Raw genomic sequence first — 22,967 nt, 5'->3', positions numbered from 1 at the left:
TCAATTTGTATAAAGACTAAATTGGGGGGAAAACAAACAGTTGCTGACACTACTATGTTTCTTTTAGAAGCATAGAGGTGAAGAGAGTGGCGAGGAGAAAAAGAGAAAGTGTGTGAGAGAGAGAGAGATCAATAAGTACTGATTTTCATAAATGCGTACACTTCTTATCTTCCTTTTCTGTCACTGTTCAACGTATGCAGGAACGTCATCAATATCCATTTTGTGTCTGACACATTAAGAACGCACAGCGTGTGCTAGGCACAACCGTTACAGAATGCCCACATCATTATCTTGATAGTTATCGTCATACTATAGTTATCATTCTTAGTGTGGACAGCCCTTTATACCCTGTAGCAACTAATAGTATGTAATAACAGCACATGATGCAATAATAATTATGATAATGTAATAACACTGAGCACATAACATATTTGTGCATAACTGAATCATGTAATAATGTGTTATATTAAGAACCTTACATAACAGTTCATAATGTAATAATGGCTCATATTGTTGAGAAAAGTGTTACACAAGAGATAATATATGCCACAGCGGGAGTTGTAGAGAAATTACGTCCGACAGGATGATTAAACACAGAGGCAAAGCCGAGGTGTTTAATTATCCTGAAGGGGGTTGTTTCTAAACATCAATGAGTAAATGAGCAAATGGTAGGCAACCCGGACTGGCGGAGACCGGCACTCCGGGGAGAGCTCTTTTCTAGTTACGATTTTACTTTGGTCCAGGACTCAAAGTGCACTGAGGGGTCTCAGTTTTTATCATGTTCTGAATGAAAGCTATTACATTTTCATTTTCATCATGTTCTGAATGAAAGCTATTACATTTTCATTGTCGGCTTGCATGAACAGACAAATGGACAGACAGACAGACAGACAGACAGACAGACAGACAGACAGACAGACAGACAGACATGAGACAAGACACTGATACACTATGATGCCTAGCCTAACATTGATTCAGTAATTGAACATGATCAAAACATAGTCTGCTTGACAACTCAAATAAATATTTCCTTCTCTTTCTCTTCTTGTGGCTGCTTCATTCCCTTTGTTTTGCACAGGGCTTTCCCTCATTACCTGGGACTTTAGATGTGATTGTATCGCATCATAGAAATGTGACGCTTCACAGGCGCGTTTCACCCTTTTAGCGCTCCTTCAACAGCCTTGCTTATACATTTCGTCACTCTTACGGCGATACAATTGTCTTTTTTCACTTTCTCCCCGCCGTTTGATACACCCCATTTTCAAGTCAGGTTAACAATTTTATCTAATCAGAACGAAAACTCATGCAGCAAACACGATAAACTAGCAATTTGGAAGTGATGAAACAAATAAATATGGAATTTGAACAATATAAGATTGAGGGGATCTCTCTCCTAAACTATTAACCCACCTGAAAATACATTTTCTGTAAGCTGAAGAGCATGAGAGACAGGAAGACCGCTTTTACTGAGAAAACACACTATTCAGAATAGAGTTTTAACCGTTTAAAAGAAAATGTTTTGTCTTAATTAAAAAGCACATTACTGTTAAAGTTCATGTCCATTAGTGCATCTAAATAATGGTAGATTATTACTAAAGGAATCAAGTTCCATCAGGTGAGAAGAATAGAGCTATTATATAATTATGTATAGCAAAACTGAAATTCATTACAGCTCTTAGACTTATAGGTGAAGGGCAAAGCCATTTAAAATAATCTGCATATAAAGTTATGCAGTCTAATGTGATGACTGTAGACAATCTATGGTATCTAGGCTAATTTAAATTTATATCTAATGAAAGATTTTCTCTCTGTTTCCTCCTCTCCTCGGGCCACTCAGACATTCCTTTACATCTCAGCCCATCCTGTATTAATTAGGAGAGGTCAAGCTTTAACATCATTATTGGTACAACAGTGATGGGGGGTCAGGAACGAGGCACTTGCACAGAGTTATGAAAACATCACTGAAGAGATGTAGATATGCTATTTCCGGAATTTTCGCATGACAATGTTTATGGCATACATAGAAATAGGACGGTTGAAGCAGTTGTTCTCAAACCTTTTTGGCTCAGGGAACCCCTGTAAATAGCTTTGTCATCCATGGCACCCCTGACTTGTGTCACGGCACGCACTTTGAGAAACCCTGGGTTAAAATGTGGTCATAACAGTCCCACATGCAGGTATACAGACCAGACAATGGCCTTCTGGTTAGAGTGTCTGAAACTGGGATTCGGTCCTCTCGGGGTTTGATCCCCGGCCGGGTCACACCAAAGACTTGTAAAAATGGGACCCAATGCCTCCCTGATTGGCACTCAGCATCAAGGGATGGATTGTATTGGGGGGTCAAATCTACTAATCAAATGATTCCCGAGCGCGGCACGGCTGCAGCTCACCGCACCATTGAGATGGGTCAAATCACAGTAAGAACTGCAGCCTCACAATCTTCCGCCGTAGTCTGAAAACCCACCTCTTCAGACTCCACCATGGCCCGTAGCACTTGCCCTAGCCTAGCCCTTTAGATAGCACTTTATGTAGACTCAGATAGTAGACTTAGGTTAGCATTGTTATTTTAGACAGACTTATAGCTCGTTACGTAGACAGCACTAGAATTGCATTTTATGTACTGTAGTCATAGCACTTTATAGTACACATGTATATTGTATAAATATATAATATAGTATAGTATGTATAGTTGACATACTCCACTGTTACGTTCTTAGTTTATACATGATTCATGATAACTACTTTTGATATATGTGATGTATGCCATGCTTTTAGTTTTTGCTTAAATGTATGCCATGCTTTTGTTTTTGTTTTTGCTTAAATGTAAGTCGCTCTGGATCAAGAGCGTCTGCTAAATGCCTACAATTTTGCCCAAATTTCACTGCGGTAATGTCTGTGACAATCGTACGACTTTGATCACTGTAAGCTGTCATTCTCTGTCAAAGACAGTTTGAAATCACTTGTTTAATTTGGCACAGCGTGTTTATAATGCACAATATATAATATAATAATAAAAGAACACTGACACTGCACTCGACTTGGAAAATAGCCCTTGCCTTTCTTACCTCTCAGGTCTGCTGTCGAGCAGGTGGAACAGGGTGTGAATCTTAACCTTAGCAGGAAGAAAAGATACACTACTGCTTTTATCTGTGGGCAGCATTTCTGATGCAAGCAGGTGCATTGTGGGTAATTCACAATAAAGTAATTTAGGTGACAGCAGCCCCGCAGTCACACACACACCGAACATGTATAGCATCAGAACGGCCTCCAGAATTCCCACAGTGAGCTTCCAAAAACTTCTGACGCTAATTGAATTGAATCCTGACCTCGTCTCCTCGGTGCCTACCCTCCCCTGATGGGTGACAGGGTGTGTTTAAGTGTTCGCTTGCTACCTGGGGAGGGAAAACCGTTCCCCCTCACTCCCACCCTCTACCCCACATGAGCGTTGCCTTTTGTGTGTCCTCCTTGTATCACTTCAAGGATTATTGTTTCATAAAGTGTCCGCAGAGAGAGAGAGAGAGAGAGAGAGAGAGAGAGAGAGTGTGTGTGTGTGTGTGTGTGTGTGTGTGTGTGTGTGTGTGTGTGTGTGTGTGTGTGTGTGTGTGTGTGTGTGTGTGTGTGTGTGTGTGTGTGTGTGTGTGTGTGTGTGCGCATGCGCCTCCATTTCACATGAGCTTTAGTGCCTGTGCCAGTGCCTTGGTGACATACATACAGTAGCTTGTAAAGAAAACAGATGGCATTTTGGGAGGGGGGTCCAGACGTGTAATTTCCTGCCGTGCCCCCATGGCGCCGTCATCTCACACTGGCATGACCGCCATCTTAATCAGGGGCTTAATGAACGCTGCTTCACACCTGCACTGTCACTGGGCCAATACGCTGCAGCTGATGAATATCAGCGGACCTCTATCTGCATTTGTGTCCATATGTATTTTGAGACGACAAAACTGTTGAGAAGAAACCTTAATTGGGAAGAGGATCAAACGAGAGCCAAATCAGTGTTTACAGTGAGACACAAACAAATAGGAAATAATGACTGCATATTCAACGGTCACATGGATTCCTAAAACTCCACCTTTCATCATGCCCAAGGGAGTGGAAATGATCCTTTCCCCTTAATTCTTTCTGCGCCATCTATGAACATATTTTGACCCCCTAGGCTATGGTACGGCAGGTGCCAACTACGTACATGTTCGTAGACAACCGTATACTATACTCCATAATATGAAAGCGGCGACCGTCCCCACCAGCTATGGGTTTTTTCCATCCAGCTCCATTGAGCCTCCATTATAACATGATTTTCAAAGCCCTGTATCTCTGAAGCTTCAATCGCTGTCCATGGTGAGCCGTCGCTCACCATTTTAAATTTGTGACCATGTCTCACATCGCTCCGGACGTGTAGCCGTTTCTGACGAGAGGTAAGGGGTATGAGCTAATGCTAATGATCACTGTGCTCACAACAACCCCCACCTCGCTGATAACCCGGACATGAAACCAAGGCTCATAGAGTGAGAGTGAACGGCTGTGCTTGTGCTACCACCTAGCGGGCAAAGAAAAGTTAAACAGGTGATCAGCCCCCCCCCCCTCCTTTTTCCCCACTCTGTAGATACTTATTTTGTTTAGTTTTTTTGTTGTTAGGGTTAGGGTAATGTAATTTTGTTGTTATTATTCATGTAATGTCGATATGAATTGATTGCATAGGGCCTAAACAAGACTGCAAGGACATTTTTTGGTGCTATCCCTTTTGAACTGAGTGTTTGACTGTACTCTGTTGCCGTTTTTATATTTATGTTCAATAACTATTCAATCAATCAATCAATTCCGCTGTGCCTCTGTGGCTTGGTGCATGGGTCTGCGCCGCTCTGTGACTCCATAGATTCCTCTGTGAGTCCATGGAGAAGTAGAGTGTGTCACTATGTGAATAATATTACAGCTTCAGCAGTTAAGATCGTCCGACTGTCATTTTGTTAAATTTTTATTTTAACTCATCTTCCTTCACATCAATAGCTGACTTATTTAGAAAGTTGTATAGCCGTCACAGCAGTTGTATGTATGCTATAATGTACTCAGGAGTAATCAATATGAGCTCTTTAGATATATCAACTCTTATAACAAGTAAGACGGGCAAACGCGGGAAGCGAACGCAGCTCATAAATTGCAATAACAATTAGAATAAATTACGTACTTTATATTTTTTATAGTGTTTTCAGTTTCCTTTTTTTCTTTTCTTCTTTTTTAAAGTTTTTTGTCTTAAGTTTTCTACTGTGTGTGTGTGTGTGTGTGTGTGTGTGTGTGTGTGTGTGTGTGTGTGTGTGTGTGTGTACGTGCGTGTGTGTGATACAGCTGCGCCCTCTGGTGGCGGGCGGGTGGTGTCACAGCGTGACACAAAGACAGACAGACAGACAGACAGCTCTGCCTATAGGTTACATAGTAATCGCTCACTAAATTCGCAATCACTACATTCGCAATCACTACATTCGCAATCACTACATTCGCAATGATCACATTCGTATGCAATCGGTCCAATTCTTCATGTTATGCCATTCCAAGCACATGCTACCCAAACAAATCAAATATTTATCGTCCCACCTGTTTCCCATCAAAGCTATTGGCTGCTTCAGTCTTTCTAGTCCCGAGGTAAGCAAGATTTTGCCAGGAAAGAAAAGTCTGCTGTTTTTCAACCTTGAAGATGCCAGCAGAACAGACGAATAGGGCATGTAATGGTCTATTTATTTAGGGCTATTGTACCATGACGACATTGTGGTGCAATAGCCAGGTCCTCATTCAATATAAATCAATAATCAATAGACATACACCCCTTACCATGCCACATTTATTCATATGGCATGCCATTTAAATTAAAAAATATATAATATATGAAATATTCAGACATTTCCATTCAGTATTTCAAATTCAAAAACAGATTGATGAAAACATACTGGGTGTGTATATTATATTTGATGAGTGTTAGCCATGAACACCAGCTCGACTTAAAACTGAAAAAAAGAGAAAAAAATAACAACAACATTGAAACAATAGATATCTTAGCACCAATTAAAAGACCAAGGTCTGTGAATCTGCTCCAGGGGAGTTGAACGAGTTGAACACACAAATATAAAAAGGGAATAAATTAAACCAGAGGTGTTGGAATGCCTGAACATCAGTGGTCAGCCAATACACCCACTAGTAACACGCACGCGCGCACACACACACACACACACACACACACACACACACACACACACACACACACACACACACACACACACACACACACACACACACACACACACACACACACACACACACACACACACACACACACACACACACACACACACACACACACACACACACAGGGAAGACAAAAAAGCAAGGTGAGGTTGAAAATATGAGGGTTGTTTCGAGCTTTGGAATATTAATGGTTTAAAAGAGAACTTCCCCCCACCCCTATGTCCTCCCACAGGCGGCCATTTCAGAAGGATGTTTCGCTTTTTTAAGTTATAATATTTTTCTCTTTGTTCTCGTTTCAAGGACATGCACAGCCACCACTTATTTGCAGACAAGGGCGAAAAGGAGGGAGGGGAGAGTGAAAGAGCGAGAGCACGAGAGAGAGAGAGAGAGAGAGAGAGAGAGAGAGAGAGAGAGAGAGAGAGAGAGAGAGAGAGAGAGGTGGGTGGGTGGGTGGGAGAGATTCTCTGCATTACATAACGCTCACTGACTCAGAACAGGTAAGAACACACAAGCACAACAATGGCACCATCAGGTGAGAAATCAAATGCAATGGAATGATAATAAAAATAATAATTAATCTAATATGCTCATCAGCTGCATTTGCATACCATTTGAGGGGTCCAGCGAGTGAGATACTACTCGTGTGTCATCCGATTCGGCAAGCCGTTGTGGATGGACATGGGTTATATGCGTTGATATTTTGTGGAAATTGTATGCCATTTTACAAAAATATATTGACAGAAAGTTTTCTCTCCCTGGTGGGCATTTACAAGCAGCCCTAGTGACGTTACTGTAGGTCAGCAAAACAGACACCCCATTCAAGTTTTAAGAAACTATACTCGGTAAGGATGGAAGTAAGGAACCATGCAAGTTAGGAATGCATTCATCACCTGGTTATGCAATTTTACCCATTGTCAGAGCACCTGTTGCATATGTCTTTCTGTCTCCCTTTTATACCCAAAAATATGGAGATCTCTGTATCTGATGACTACAGGGATCTCTCTTCGTGTGTAAAAGCGACACATACAGACAGAAAGATTCAGAAAACTCCATACATGGGCATAAAATAAACAAAGACAGACAGTCAGGCACTTTGACAATGGGTATTGCTATGTACTGTAACTGGGTGGTGTATTCCCAATTTGCATCGTTCCCAACTAAATAACAAATGCTTGTCATGTAGAATGTTTCCTCCAAATTTTGTAGTTAACTTGAAAATATTGTACTGGTGTATAATATTCAGTTGAATAATGCACAAGGACATTTCAAAATGTAATTTTAGTTGATTTTTATGCAACTTTATTGTAACCATGACACATAAAAAGACACACGAGTCAAGACACATCCATTGACTTGGCTGCCACATGATGCACAGCAGCATACAGTACCATCATACTGTAGCCTACTGTACATCACATCAGAGTACAGTAAGCAAGCAGTGCTCCCCACGCAGATGGCTTCAGAATCTCTCCCCTGGGTGCTAAACATCTCTTAAAACACGAGGCTAACACATTGAAGACAGCTCAAATCAAGCCAAAGCCTCTGAGTCAGGCATGCGTAATGGCAACAATTGGTGAACAAAGAGGGGCTGCATGGCCTCTTCTGCTTGGGTCACAGATCTACAGATGCAAAAAAACAACAACACTCCTCACAGGGAGGACAAAATCATTATCATTAATTATAACAAATGTGCCATTCAGGACTGCAATCATTTCTTCATAATACAGTAACAGCGGAAAATAGCTCGCAATGGTGTGAGTAGTTCTGCCACAAACCTAACCCTGCATTCCCTCCTGATCTCTCTGAATTCCTCACAGAGCTCTGCCATCTCACCATCTGTTCTATAGGTAACTCAAAAAACACTAATAAACTCTGCACCTCCGCAATCACCAATCACCTATGGTCATCTGGCCCTCACCATGGCCATTGATACCCCCAACCCCCTCATCAAGAAGAAGTGCTCTATAACATTCTGGAGTTTAAAATCTATCAACCCCTTCCTATACTCTCTCTCCTCCGCTTCCCCCACATAACTGGTATCAAACTGTCCTCCGGTCATAATCAGCTTTTCCAATATAAAACAAGTCTGTCTCTTACACTCTGCCCCTGGGTACACTGGGCAACGCCAACCCATTTCAAGGATGCCATCAACAGCCCTTCATCAACCAATCTGGATCACTTTTCTCTACCATAAGGAAACTACACAAACAAACCATCCTCATCTCCCCCACCCTAAAGATTGCGGCTGTCATCCATATACAAAAACAAATCACGCTTAAATAAACATCAAAAGTCCATAGACGTGGCTGCCACATGACGTCACGAGTGGTGCCGTTTTTGAGGGGCGATATCCCCTCCTATGTCCAGCTTTGAGGGTTTAGGTAAACACAAACATTGAAAACAAAAGTGTGTAAACAAAACACAAACACTGAAGACAAAGGTGTGTAAACACAAACATTGAAGACAAAAGTGAGGACGCAAATTGTGATTGGCCGGCGTGATTAGGTGGGAGATGTGCCATTGGTTGAGAACAGGGCCGGTTGGGCCCTAGGTGGCGCTGCAGGCGAGATCCATAGCGTGCGTCCCCGCACATGCACGCGCGCTGTGCGGGGACTACTCACGCGCGCTGTGCGGGGACTACTCACGCGTGCCCATATGAAATTTTCCGGGTCTCTCCCAGTCGAATTCTAGCACATATGGCACGGTTTTGGCACGGTTCTAACCGTTCTATACCCATCTATCCTCGTGGAGGATAGATGGGTCATTTTTTGTTGAGTGACGCCTGATAAAATAAATATATATGCACGATATATCACTGAATCGATTTTTTTTACCCACCCCTACTTTGACACCATCAACCACTCAATTTTCATCTCATGCCTCCAGACCTCCTTTGACATAACCGGCACATCCCATTCCTGGTTGAAATCCTATACCTCCTATATGGACAAAGCCTCCACTACACCACTCAACCACAGTGTTACCCAATATTCTGTATTTGGTCCCATGATCCTTTTCATTCCATTAGCACTTGAATCAGAACGTCTACCAGCATGCCTTCAAGATTCACTGTTAGGGTAAAGCCGATCACACACACAGCTCTACATCTCCACCAAGACCACCACAGCAGCCACCCATTCCAACAACACCATCTGCCAAAAAAAACCTCAACTACAATAAATCAGAAAATGCTCCATGCACCTAGGATTTCTTACTCAATATTGAATGTTCCATTGTCAGCCCCCACCTCTGCGACTTCGGAACCCTTTCACACCCCCCAACGCTCAGTCTCGTTATATCTGGCAGAAAACGATATCTTTTTTATATGATTATGGAAAATAATCACAGAATGTCACTGCACTGAGAGACATGCAGCTGCTGTATACTCCCTCAGCTGCTCTATACATCTCCTTACAACAGTGTTTTACCGGAATTTGCCATTTGTGTTAAATACCACCATAAAACCGCCATTACCCTTTTCTTGTCACTGCGGACCCATGCAACGCAAGGGGTGCACGGCACGCACCACCGTTTGGGAACCCAACCACATCCCAGCTACAGGATGCAACACCATCCCTCTTATGGCCTCACCTCTAAAGTCCTCAATACAATAATGTAAACAATAAATGTTCAGAACTCAGCTTCTGACTTGCTCACAAGCTGACTTGTCTTTACTGGCTCCTGGTCAAACAAATAATCAACTTCAAAATACTCCTCACAACCCACAAGGACCTCAACAACGTAGCTCTCCCCTAACCTTCCAAACTCTGTCATCATCATGTCCTCTCGGACTCCCTCAGGTCCAATCATGCCATGTGTTTGTGTATGTGTAGTAAATGTTCAAGCAAACTGTGTTGTTTCTGCTGCATGCATTGATAGAAACACTTCTTATTTGGGAATTCACATTAGCAATACAATCATGATTATTAGATACAAATTGTACATTCAGTGACTACTACTAATCTGTGTACAGTATGGACCTTTTGCAATATCTTGGCTACAATGCAATACTTTATTGATTGACCCCAGGGATCAATGAAGTTCCATCTACTCTAATCAGTTATCCAAGTTATTGCCAGAAAGCAATAACACTATCTGAGCAAATACGCTGACGCTGATGAAAATTTCAGAGCGACAAATCTGTCTTTTCGTGGCATATGTCACAGAATCTCAGATGGAATCCCTTCATCAGAGAAAGGTAAGTCCAGCCACTGACCTCTCCAGAGAAGGCCTGTCCATTGAGCAGGTGTTCAGAGCCCTGGCCGTCCTCACTGCCAAAGTGTAGCCGGATCTCCTCCAGGCGATGGCTGTATGTCATCGGCCCGCCGGAAATATTCACCAGCTGTTCCTTGTCCAGTCGCAGAGAGACATGGCGGCCCGTGTTGTACATTGTCCCTCCCACCTGGAAAAGGTAAGACAGTAGATGGAATTAGGAGTTTATCACTTTCAATCTGGTATCCCTATACTTTGGGTACTGTATGGCATTATATACTGAATTAATAATCTCCCCCCCACAATTTCTTTTTAGAATTTAGAAAAATATTTAGAATACAAGATCACATTTTTCTACGAATCACATTAGGACACAGCAGCATAACATGTTAATTCCCTGCACGAAGACAATTTGCTCAGATTGAGATTCATGAAGAATACCCATATCGACACTCTTTGATACAATGCAGCCTTTGTTTATGCGAGTTCCTTAAGACTGGCGGTCTTTCATTTTTATGTTATAAGATGCAACAACACACAAATAAATAAGAGCGTGCGCCAAAGGTTTGAATGAGAAGGTAAAGATGAACAACAACAAAACGATGTGGAGTTTAGCCTTCAAAGCCTGAAAACTGTCAGAATCTGTGCACAAATCAATATGATGTGACGTTATAAAGGGTAGAATGTGGTGATACAAGAGCTCTGAATAACAACCTTTATCAGTGGCTCTGTTTATTTATTTATATTTAGGAACAGTTTCAAAGTGAAGCATTGATATTCAAGGCATGCATTCGGGTAGGCTTCTATGGCTCTTATCTGTCTCCTTACACATTCTCTCTCTCTCTCTCTCTCTCTCTCTCTCTCTCAGACCCTCTCCCTCTCTATCTCCCTCCCTCTCTCTCTCTCCCTCTCTCTCCCCTCTCCCTCCACTTTCAAAATGATTCCCCCCCCCTCTAAATTCCCAGAGAAAGAACTCTGCCCACACATTGTAAATATTTTATACAACCTCTGAAAAATCAATGATTTGAAAGGAGAGTGAGTGTGTATGAGCAAGCGAGCGAGGGAGCGAGTGAGAGAGCAAGTGAGAGAGAGAGATAGAGAGAGAGAGAGCGAGAGAGAGAGATGAGTTGCATCGAGTAGCGGAAGTCGAATCGTTAGAGGAAAGACTGAGCAGCCCTTTAAGGTTTTCCTGACGACGAGGGGAGAACAGGAAAATCTCAGCCCCTTCAAGACCTCCTTGAGGACCATTATTCATGAGGTCTTGAGCGGCCTGAACACCCTTTGTTATTGTGAGTTTTTTCTTTTAATGCATGAGAAAGCATGTACAGCCCCCTGGTAATGAAGGACCCCCCCTGCGTCGGGAGGATAAAATTATGCTGCGATGCAAACACAGGATTAGGCACCTCAAAGATGATTATGAGACATGGAAGGGAAAAAAGGGAACAAAGAGGCTGCATATTGAGTGGCTCTCGCCTCATCTCCCTGAACCAGATCCAATGTTTCACACTCGTACGGCGTACTGCAAACACTGCACAATCTGTGCATAAGATGACTTTTTTCTTTAGCCAGTATCTTGTTCAGCCTGATTGCCCATAGCGGAGTAAATAGCTAGAGGCTAGCTGAGAAGCAAGGCTAGTGAAGTGAGGTTGGAATGATGGAAGCGAGTGCGCACAGTGACATGGAGACGCCAAGCGGAGAGAGAGAGTACACAGTACATTCTCACATTATTTCTCTTTTAATCTTCTCGGACCATCAATGCCAAATGCCATTGAACCAGTGAAAAATTGGAGCAACAGACTAAGGGAACAAAATAAATCCTCATCACACAAATGTTGCTCAATTCTGAAATAAATATATAAATAGGGTATAGCAGTGGCAGCCATTTTCTGGTTCCATCAATTCAGACTAAATAAATATTTATATTATTTTAATCCTAGAATCAAGCCATCCAGGATCCTGGTGAATCATGACCACAACACATTTGATTCTTTGAAAAATAAATGTAATATTTAATTATAATGTTTTGCGGTTTTACATTTTCTATTCTCACAGAATCTAAAGTTGTATGGTAATGATTCACCAGGATCCTGGATGGCTTGATTCTAGGCTTAAAATATTTATTTATTTAGGCTATTTAAAATCTATGGGAAAAAAGAATGGGTTCCGGATCGATGGAACTGTCGTGATCTTCATATATGGAGATCTAGGTGATGATATGGAGACATGATGTCACGAGGCCTGCCCATATATGGAGACGTAATGTACGCCTCGTAACATTACGAGGTAGAGGTGTGGGTGACTAACTGATGGAGAGACGGGAGATGCAGGTTTTCATAGTACAGTCGCAATAACACACACACACACACACACACACACACACACACACACACACACACACACACACACACACACACACACACACACACACACAATGATGCAGGTAAGCACAAAATGGTTTCAGTACAAACTGCCCCTCTGGGCACAGGTCTCCACCAGGGCAGGTCAGGTTGTGGCCTCCTAGTGACGCTATAATAGGCCAGTGTGAAAATGGTGGGATATATTCCTCAGCCTAGCAGGAAAGTCTGTGAAAGATTTCACGTAATTTGCATGCTGCGTTCATGATTTGAGGCTTTTTGTTCAAAACGGGCCAATCCTGCAAACTTTGAAAGCCAATGTTAGCCAATTAGGATGGAATATGAAATATCGGACAGATCCGTCTTGAAGACATGATTATAGAGATAGTGTGTAACGATTTGCGGGATTTTTGGACAGAATCTGGAGGAGAAATATAAAAAAATGTGTTAACAGGCCATTCTGGAAAATGTGGGGCAGAGGTTCATTGTTGGCGTCCAGGGAGGCCTCACTCACACCTAAAAAACACCCGTCTTGTGTCTTGTCCGTGTTTAATGGCCGCCCCAATCCATTTCCAATGGAAGTCACATGGTTTAACCAAACATTTTTGTTTGATGGCTGTGTTGTGCCCCCCTCCCCTGCATCAAACGAGAATATTTGGTCAAACCATGTGACTTCCATTGGAAATGCATTGATTGCATCCATTAAACACGGACAAGACACAAGACACGGACAAGACAAATGTTTTTTAGGTGTGATCGAGGCCGGAGTGTGCATGCAAAATTTGGCACCGACCGGGTTAACCGTGCCGGAGATTAGCTGGTAACAGACGGAGGACGGACTCAGGCACGCACGCACGGACGGATGGATGGACGGAGTGCAAAACATACTCTCTCCCTTCGGCCTGGTGGAGACAACAATGATAGATTTTCAATATTTCACTTGAAATAAAAATGTCCAATCATGAGAGCTGGATTTGCACGTCCGATAACAGATGGGCACAGGAGTAGTCTTGTAAGATACTGAAAGATGAAACCCACCACTGTAATTGTAATGTTTCTACCTGACAGACAAAGTCAACGTAGTGGAAAGAATGAAAATAAAATGCATGTATCTCTTCCATTTATTCTTTGGATCGCAACACAGGTGGGAGGGAGGGATTGGGATGTCCTTCAGTTACATATTGCGTAGCCCTGGTCCAAGGCTTACAGCGAGCCTCTCTCTGACGCCTTGTGGAAGTACCTTCCACAGCCCTCTGGTCATATTTCCACTCCCGTGCGCTGTTTTTCTAATACCAGCAAATAAACAAAACGACGAAACCACTCACCGAAACAAAGCCTGCTAGACCTTGGTAAAAGTCTATTCTCGAACCTGGGAAGCGTCTCAGGTCCCCAGTTTCTCTCTAAAATGCACTTTGTGCCATTTTAATAACGCAATGTACCCTGAATTTAAGGACGGTAACGCTATCCTACACTCGCGAACCGCCAAGATCACATTACTGGCGGTTCGCGAGTGTAGGATAGCATTACGCAGTTACATTCAGGGTACATTGCGTTATTAAAATGGCACAAAGTGCATTTTAGAGAGAAACTGGGGACCTGAGACGCTTCCCAGGTTTGAGAATAGACTTTTACCAAGGTCTAGCAGGCTTTGTTTCGGTGAGTGGTTTCGTCGTTTTGTTTATTTGCTGGTATTAGAAAAACAGCGCACGGGAGTGGAAATATGACCAGAGGGCTGTGGAAGGTACTTCCACAAGGCGTCAGAGAGAGGCTCGCTGTAAGCCTTGGACCAGGGCTACATATTGCGCTGCCAAAAAACCTGGGTCTGCTATAATCAACAGATGTCAAACATCTAAGCATTCAGTTGTATTAATGCATTTTAAAACTCTTGAGTAAATGCCTTCGTGAACTTTGATCTCTTTACCCGATAATTGAGGCAAGATCCCTTTATATGCATTCTGGGTTTCATTTTACATAGAGTAGGTCTGACCTCTAACGGGGCTCTATGGGTTTAGCAGCATAGATATAGAACAATATAGATGCCTCATTGGCCGCTACAGTTCGTTGGAGAGACCTGTCTCCAATGGGAGAAGGAAGTCAAGCGGAACCTTGAAGCTAAGTGCTGCTGGGAATGAGGGAGTCGCGCCTCTGATTGGCCTACCCAACGTCCCAACGGCCCCTTCCGTTCTTCCGCCATGCTTGGCAAGGAATCTGGGGAAAGCTCGCCAATGCAATCACGCATCGCCGTTGCCTCCATGTTGCCTTACGTTGAGATACAGACGTCCCAGAGTCAGAGGAGGCGTCTACCTTTATATGTCTATGTTTAGCAGTGCCCATAAACACCAGTGGTGGAAAAGGTACTCAAATGTTTTACTTAAATAAAAGTACCAATACTGCAATGTAGATGTGCTCTGTTACATCTACATCTTGTTAAGTAAAAGTCCTGTATTAAAAATTTACTCAAGTAAAAGTACAAGGGCTATTAATATATATGTACTTAAAGTACTAAAAGTAAAAGTACTCATATTGCAGAATGTCAATTTCAAAATGTGTACAAAATCTTTTGAAAACAGCGCATCTACAAGCTCACACAGCGTGCGTGCGTATTTGAGCAGCAGTGGACAGAACATGAATTAGGAAGAGATACAAGCTGAAAAAGTTGAGAAATATTTCCTCAAACATACAGTATAAATGAGGGAGAGAGCAATACAAGAGAGACCTTCAAGAGACACGATATTGAAATATGTAGGAGAGAAAGAATAAACCAAGCATGTGTCAAGTGCGAGTCTACACTAGATTTTTATCTTGTTCTTCACTGGTTCGGGAATCGGGATATTTAATCACCTCTCTGCTACTGTCCATCTCCCATCAAAACAACTAATTTTTCAAGCTGTAGGAGCATACTATTAATTTGTTCATAGAAGCTTAAACACTTCAGCCCTGATGTTCCCCAAAAACTATGTTCTGGCCTTGACAGTCCTCCAAACAGAAAAGTCCTATCCGATTGCATTAAACAACGTTAAACTCACTTTGCCACCTTATGCATGCGCATACCCTCCATACTGTAGGAAATGGAAGCAATACAGAAATAATGAGAAAACATGACAATCATTAACATGCGTATACGGATCAATACAGCAAACGAGCCCACATCAGCTTCTGAACTCTATCAGCTCTGAAGTTACAATATCTAATGTCATGGCTAATTCCACTGGCTACATTAACTAATACATGGTTAAATATAGACTGTATATATATAGTGTATGGTTTTGAGCTGAAACTAAACGTGTTGATTTGTTATAGGAATCACTTAATATATCGTGCACCTTATAAGCGAAGCAAATAGCAGAAAAGGAGATAATCTAAGTGAATACATTAGACAGAGGCTGTGAAATGTGTGTACGCTTTAGCGAGCATCAGATGGTTTTTAATATGATCCATGCGGGCCTGCAGCAGAAATCACTGAATCATGGCATAACCATAATGTATTTGATTAAAAGACAAGGGTGCCACTTTTTCATTACGGTTTGCAGATATCGAGGATAAGAAGGACAGAGAAGTTGTGGGTAGAGAAGTGACTGGAAAACATAAATAACTTAAAGCCCCACTCTGGCATTTTGGTGTGGATTTTCCTGCTGATTTGCTGCTGCTGAAATATTATTAGTCTAATGTACAGTATGTTATAAACATTGTTAAATGGAACCTTTGTGCATACAAATAATGGTTAGTTACAGAACTAAACTGTTAAGTTCTGTAACTAAGCATTATTTTTTTATATGTCAAGGTAAACCCAACACAACGCAGCAAAAAACTCCGTTCAGTATTATGCTGTTCCCCTCTGAATAATTCCCTAAATTGCTGGATTTTGAAGACAGGAAACAAGCTCCAGAGGCGTTGAGATATTTTAATGTAGCATGATGAAAAACCCTGCTTCAGTTAATCTCATTAGAAAAGGATGGTGAAGGCAAGGCCAATTTTAGCAGTGATGATGGTAAATGTTTCATTACAAGTGCCTCATTGAACTTTGAACAATGCTTTTCTCCTCTGCTGGAAGCATAATGTTTTTCCATGTTTATCTTGTTAACTTTTGATGTGGGAGATATTTTAACATTTCAAAGGATGTTTTTGGAAACGTCTCCCACATCAACATGATTTTAGAGTACACTTTAGGGTAGGGTACTCAAACTTATCATGACATGAAGAAATTAGCAGCTAAATTATATAAGGCTTTATAGGCTGCAGGCATGTACAGTAACCGCACGCAATTTAATGGATGTTACTCTAAAATCTTAGATTCATTTATTAAGATCCCCATTACAAATGGTACGTAACAGATACTCGTCCCGAAAATATTATTTGGGCTTCACATAACATTGACTCTCCCACTGCTGCTCTCACCTTGGATGTGAAGGCGGCATTCAACAGCATCTCCACCCTGGAGAGCTTTGGGTTTAGCACTACATTTATGATTTATCAACTTGATCAATCTTCTTTACACCTACCCTAGAGCAACAGTTTTAACTAATGATGTAATTCCACAATCATTTTGAGCTTGGCAGAGGCAGATGACAAACAAGACTCGCTAATCTTGCATACTGTTAGACTGGTCAGTGTCAAACGTTTTGTACAATGTACACATGGTGGCACTATACCAGTGCTTTTAATGTTTTGTAGGTCAGGGGCTCCTGACCACAGGTCGCGTTAGTCTGCAATTGCCATATTTTAATGGAAAAGTCAATGTGGAACTGTCATGAAAATGTTCATGAATATGCAGAGGTTCCACAAATTAAACAACAATGTACACGAAAATGAAGCATGATAAGCATCAGAGACATCAGCTCTCCGTATTAGTGTCAGGTCACGTAACGTGCATTCCATGCAGGTAAAACCATAAGATAATCATAATCACCCACCAAAATAATAAAAGAAAATCAAACGGGTGGACAGCCTCTCCCTTAGAGATAGGGTGAGAGGTTCAGTCATCCGCGAGGGACTCCGAGCAGAACCGTTGCTCCTCACTTGGAAAGGAGCCAGTTTAAGGAGCGGGCAAAGTCAGCGCATACAGTCAGCGCATACATAAGTCAAGGTAGATGGCTGTGTAGGTGAAGCACAACAGACGTGCATGCTTCAACGTGACAAAAATAAAAACGTAGGCGAAAACAGAAGCGCAACACGAGGATAAAGGAAATTCATTCAATGTCCAGTTTGGTAATTCACAACTACTACTACTATACTTTGCAGCTACAGTATGTGGGGATTATCTGACGCGATCTGACACATGTCTCTTGCCTTGTTTGTCTGACCCTCACTGGGGAAAGTTCCGGGAGGAAAAATGGGCAAGCGGAGGAGACCCCCTGGCAGACAAAAGGACCAGATGGGGGCATTATATCTCCACACTGGTCCTGGAAAGCCTCAGGATCCACCAGGAGGAAGTAGCTAATCAGCAAAGGAAAGTCTGGAGCTCTCTGCTGGAACTGTTGCCCCCACGATCCGCGTTCAGATAAGCTGACAGCTGCAACCCACGAGTTAACACAGCCATAAGCAGGCCATGTGGCCTATGTGCTCCAAGGAGCGCTAGTTATTATTATTATTTTTTAATCTACTTATCAATTCTTCTCATTAATTATATGATTTATTTATTATTTGAAGCGATGAACATTTTTATGGCTGTTGTGTTTTTTTTTTTTGTACTGTTCATTGTGCTTGTGTGTTGAAAGGGTAACATGCCAATAAATACTATATACAGTATTATATAAACGCATCACACAGAGCAACAACTGCATATTAGCAATTGTAGTTGCAGTTTATCTTCTGAAATAGATACATTTGTCATTTTAACACTTAGAGGTAAATTGAGATAAGGAAAATGTTAAAATAAAAACGTGATAACGAGCATTCCCCAAAAGCTCTCTTTCATTCGTTCCTCATGCTGCTTTTCTTCCCCTATTTCCCAGTACGTTTTTCTCGTCTATCAGGTCATGCTTCGCTCTCCTCTACTTTTCTTCTACTCTCCCTGTACTGGATGTGCTCATCTCAGCTGTGTGCTCCACTGCAGTACCTAATCTAATTACTTGATGATTGGTGGTCACCTCCTCTCACCCATCTCATGAGATCCTGTCTGATTCCAACACTCCCCCACGTTAGCCATTGAGCTCATCATCATCTTTGTCATTTGCGGCAGTCCGTAGCGGAGGCAGATGAGCTTCTGAGCATTGGATCATGATCAAAATATTAGAGGACTGCTCCACTGGGGAAATAATTTGAGGTAGAAGGATGGTTCGATTCCAAACTGTGGCAGGATTCTTTAGTTATGTTGGCATTAGCAATTTAGCAAGGTTATGTGGAAGAGAATGACAGAAAAAAACAGAATTTTTCAGCTTTCTTGACAATGTTTTGCTTACCTCTGGGCTTTAAAGACAAAGACAGCTATAGCTTTGGGATGATAAATATTTGATGCCATTGATGGGTAGCATGTGCTTAGAACGAAGGGTCATAGCATCCTGACTCTAACATAAAAACTAAAAGCAAAGAATTGGACCGACTGCATGCAGTATTTATGATAAGAGTTGACATCTATCTAAGAGCTGCTATTGATTTAAAACCATAATGCAGAATACATTAGCCCACACCTGCTGAGACTGCTAATATGCAACCAGTGAAATACAGTCAGATATGGATATCAGGACGAAGAGTTAGAGCAAAGATTAAACAGATGGCCGCTGGACAATCTTAACTGATGAAGCTGTAATATTATTCATCAAGTGTAGAGCCGTGGGCACTGTGACTCTAATTCTCCATCTGTTCACATGCTATGAACTATAGAAGAACTATAGTAGACTCTACTCATTCAAGTCTCTCTGGACTCACAGAGGAATAACAGAGCAGTGCAGATTCACCAAGTCACAAAGAAACACCTACCGTAAACTAAATGCACAGGGGTGTGATGTGAGGAGAATATGTGCACCATGAATATAGATGATAACACATAGCATGGGAGTCATTATTTCCTGTCTGACTGTAAACAATGATTTGGCTCTTGGTTTGATACTGATCCTCTTCGCAATCAAGGTTTCTTCTCAATAGGTTTGTCGTCTCAAGTTACATAATATGGACACAAATGAAGATAGAGGTCCGCTGGGACCCTGCTGGTTCTAGAGGTCCACGGGGACCCCGCTGGTTCTATGTTCATCAGCTGCAGCGTATTGGCCCAGTGACAGTGTGCAGGTGTGAAGCAGTGTTCATTAAGCCCCTGATTAAGATGGCGGTCATGCCAGTGTTAGATGACGGCGCCATGGGGGCACGGCAGGAAATGGCACGTCTGGACCCCCCTCCCAAAATGCCATCTGTTTTCTTTCCAAGCTACTGTATGTCACCAAGGTATTGACAAAGGCACTAAAGTGTACAGTATGTGAAATGGATGCATGCACGCACGCATGCACGCACACACACACACGCATGTGTGTGTGTGTGTGCGCTCTCTTATGTGGGGTAGGGGGTGGGAGTGAGGTAGAACAGTTTTCCCTCCCCAGGTAGCAAGCGGACACTTAAACACACGCTGCTGTGACCCATCAGGGGAGGGGAGGCACAGAGGAGACGAGGTCAGGATTCAATTCAATTAGCATCAGAACCTTTGGGCAGCTCACAGCTCACTGTGGGAATTCTGGATGCCGCTCTGATGCTACATGTTCGGTGTGTGACTGCGGTGCTGCTGTTGCTTACTTTATTGTGAGCTGAAACCACATGTGCCTGCTTGCATCAGAAATGCTGCCCACAGATACAAGCAGTAAAATCTTATCTTCCTGCTAAGGTCAAGATTCATACCCTGTTCCAGACCGCTGCGAGGCAGGGAAGGCAAGGGCTATTTTTCAAGCTGAGTGCACCGTGTTGTGCTGTACTTCTTGTTGTGTATACATGTGTTATTCTGTTTCCCGTACTGAAAAGAGTAACCAACCACACACAGGAGTGGACCTTTAAATCATGGAAGGAGTGCATCAGCCTTTGTCACAAACCATCTGGACTACTGCAATTCTCTTTTGTCTGGACTCCCAAAAAAATATATCAATCGCCTTCAACTAGTTCAAAACACAGCAGCTAGAGTTCTTACAAAAACCAGGAGATATGACCATATTACTCCTGTTCTCGCCTCACTGCATTGGTTACCAGTCGTGTACAGAATTGATTTTAAAGTTAACTTGTTTGTTTTTAAATCACTAAAGGGACTAGCACCTGGATATATTTCTGACCTCTTGTCCCCGCACATACCTTCCCGTAACCTTAGATCAGCAGACAAAGTTTTACTCAACGGAGTCAACGCCCTAAACAAAGCTGGTGACGCAAGGTGGCAGAGCATTTGCTGCTAGGGCTCCACTGCTGTGGAACCAACTACCACTGGAACTTAGACTTTTAAAAAACTCTTAAAAACCCACTATTATATAAAGGCTTTCAGCTTTCTCTTTTTATCTTGTCTTTCATTATTTTTGTATTTTATTAATTTCCATTGTTGATTTGAATTGCCTGTTTATGTATTGTATGTGAAGCACTTTGTAGCACTTTCCCCGTCAGCGAATCCACTTTCCCCGTCACCTAACCCACTTTCCCCGTCACTCTACCTGAAACTCACCCCAGACAAGCCCCCAGGTCATCGTGAGTTCGTGACATCACGTGACATCAGCACCTGTCTTGAGTCCTGTGTCCTACAATATGTCTTGCTTGGGTCCTGTAGGACTTGAGATCGTTGAAGATACTGTGTGCATTGGTTGAAAGCCGGGAGGTTTCTTTTAGTCTGCTGTCAGAGTGATCAGTGATGTGTCGTTATTCCCACCTGATGATCCAAATGATGTCAGTGTTGATCCCCATATATGGAGCAGCAGCAGTCGTACCAGCAGTGGTGAGCACACCTCATAGCACGCTCTGCTTGCGCACAAGTAGGCCATACATGGCGTACTTGTGGCATCTCGAGAGAGTGCATTAGTAGTTATATTTACCGTCATGTTAATATGGTGAATATGACCATATGGAGGCAGGCAATCACACCAAGAGAAAGAAAGAAAGAAAGAAAGAAAGAAAGAAAGAAAGAAAGAAAGAAAGAAAGAAAGAAAGAAAGAAAGAAAGAAAGAAAGAAAGAAAGAAAGAAAGAAAGAAAGAAAGAAAGAAAGAAAGAAAGAAAGAAAGAAAGAAGTGCATTCACTTCGTCGTCTTCTTCTGGAGATGAGGAGGATAAAATGTAAATGGAGAAATCCATGAGAGGAGAAGACATCCATCCTAATCTTTGGCCTCATAACGTGTCTTAAAATAGGGAAGGCCTCCCACACAGGACACTGCTCCTGGGTACTTGGCTGTGATTTATTTATCTTGTTTATGGTAAGGACTGATCCATTGGGGATTGCATAAAGGGGGAAGCCATCTGACTGAGCCCCAGGCCCTCTATAGAACGCAGCAGTAACTCTAAGTTCTGAGAATTTCCCCCATCATTATCACTCACTATTACTCCCTGTGTGTGTGTGTGTGTGTGTGTGTGTGTGTGTGTGTGTGTGTGTGTGTGTGTGTGTGTGTGGTGTGTGTGTGTGTGTGTGTGTGCGTGCGTGCGTGCATGCGTGCGTGCGTGCGTGCGTGCGTGAGTGAGTGCATGCATGCGTGCGTGCGTGCGTGCGTGCATGCGTGCATGCGTGCGTGCGCTACTGTTCGTTTGCCGAGGGCTGGCTTGTGTATCAAAGCTCACAATCCTGTGATCTACGTTGCATAAAGCCTCTGGACAGCAGAGGGTTCTGGGATTGGAAAAGAAAGATTAAAGAATGGATTCGTGATCTTAATATTCAACTGCAGAGCATGTCACTTCTCTTCTCTTAGTCAATGGGAAGTAAGGGAAGCTAAAGGTAAATTTAAGACTACTGACAAAAAGACAATTAAAGGAGGAGGCAGAAATAACTACTGGCTAAAAGTAATGAAAGACGAGGTACAGTTCCACTATACTCAGTTTGATGGATGGAGCATGCAAAAACAGCCCAATAAAAGACTTGGAGTGTACCCTGAAGGCTGAAACAAAGGCGAGAACAAAGGTAGAGAAGATGAAAACGGTGTTTTTAAATGCTGTTAACTGAAGCTGGGACACTCTGAAGTATAGTGCACTCTCTCCACAGAAAATCAAATTATAAGCTGGTGCATAATTATTATAAA

General features: G+C 42.4%; 1 protein-coding gene across 1 annotated transcript in view; it reads right to left on the bottom strand.

Moving 5' to 3' along the window:
- Nucleotides 1–22,967, bottom strand: part of ca10a (carbonic anhydrase Xa) — a 185,181-nt gene that overhangs the window by 17,858 nt on the left and 144,356 nt on the right. The window contains 1 exon segment of the mRNA XM_083786708.1: nt 10,448–10,633. Within this exon segment, the coding sequence (XP_083642834.1) occupies nt 10,448–10,633 (186 nt within the window).

The sequence above is a fragment of the Protomyctophum parallelum genome (genome assembly GCF_964188405.1).
Source record: "Protomyctophum parallelum genome assembly, chromosome: 17".
In the NCBI taxonomy this organism is placed as follows: domain Eukaryota; kingdom Metazoa; phylum Chordata; class Actinopteri; order Myctophiformes; family Myctophidae; genus Protomyctophum; species Protomyctophum parallelum.
The sequence above is the reverse complement of the archived record's forward strand: the minus strand, read 5'-3'. Positions and strand labels throughout refer to the sequence as shown.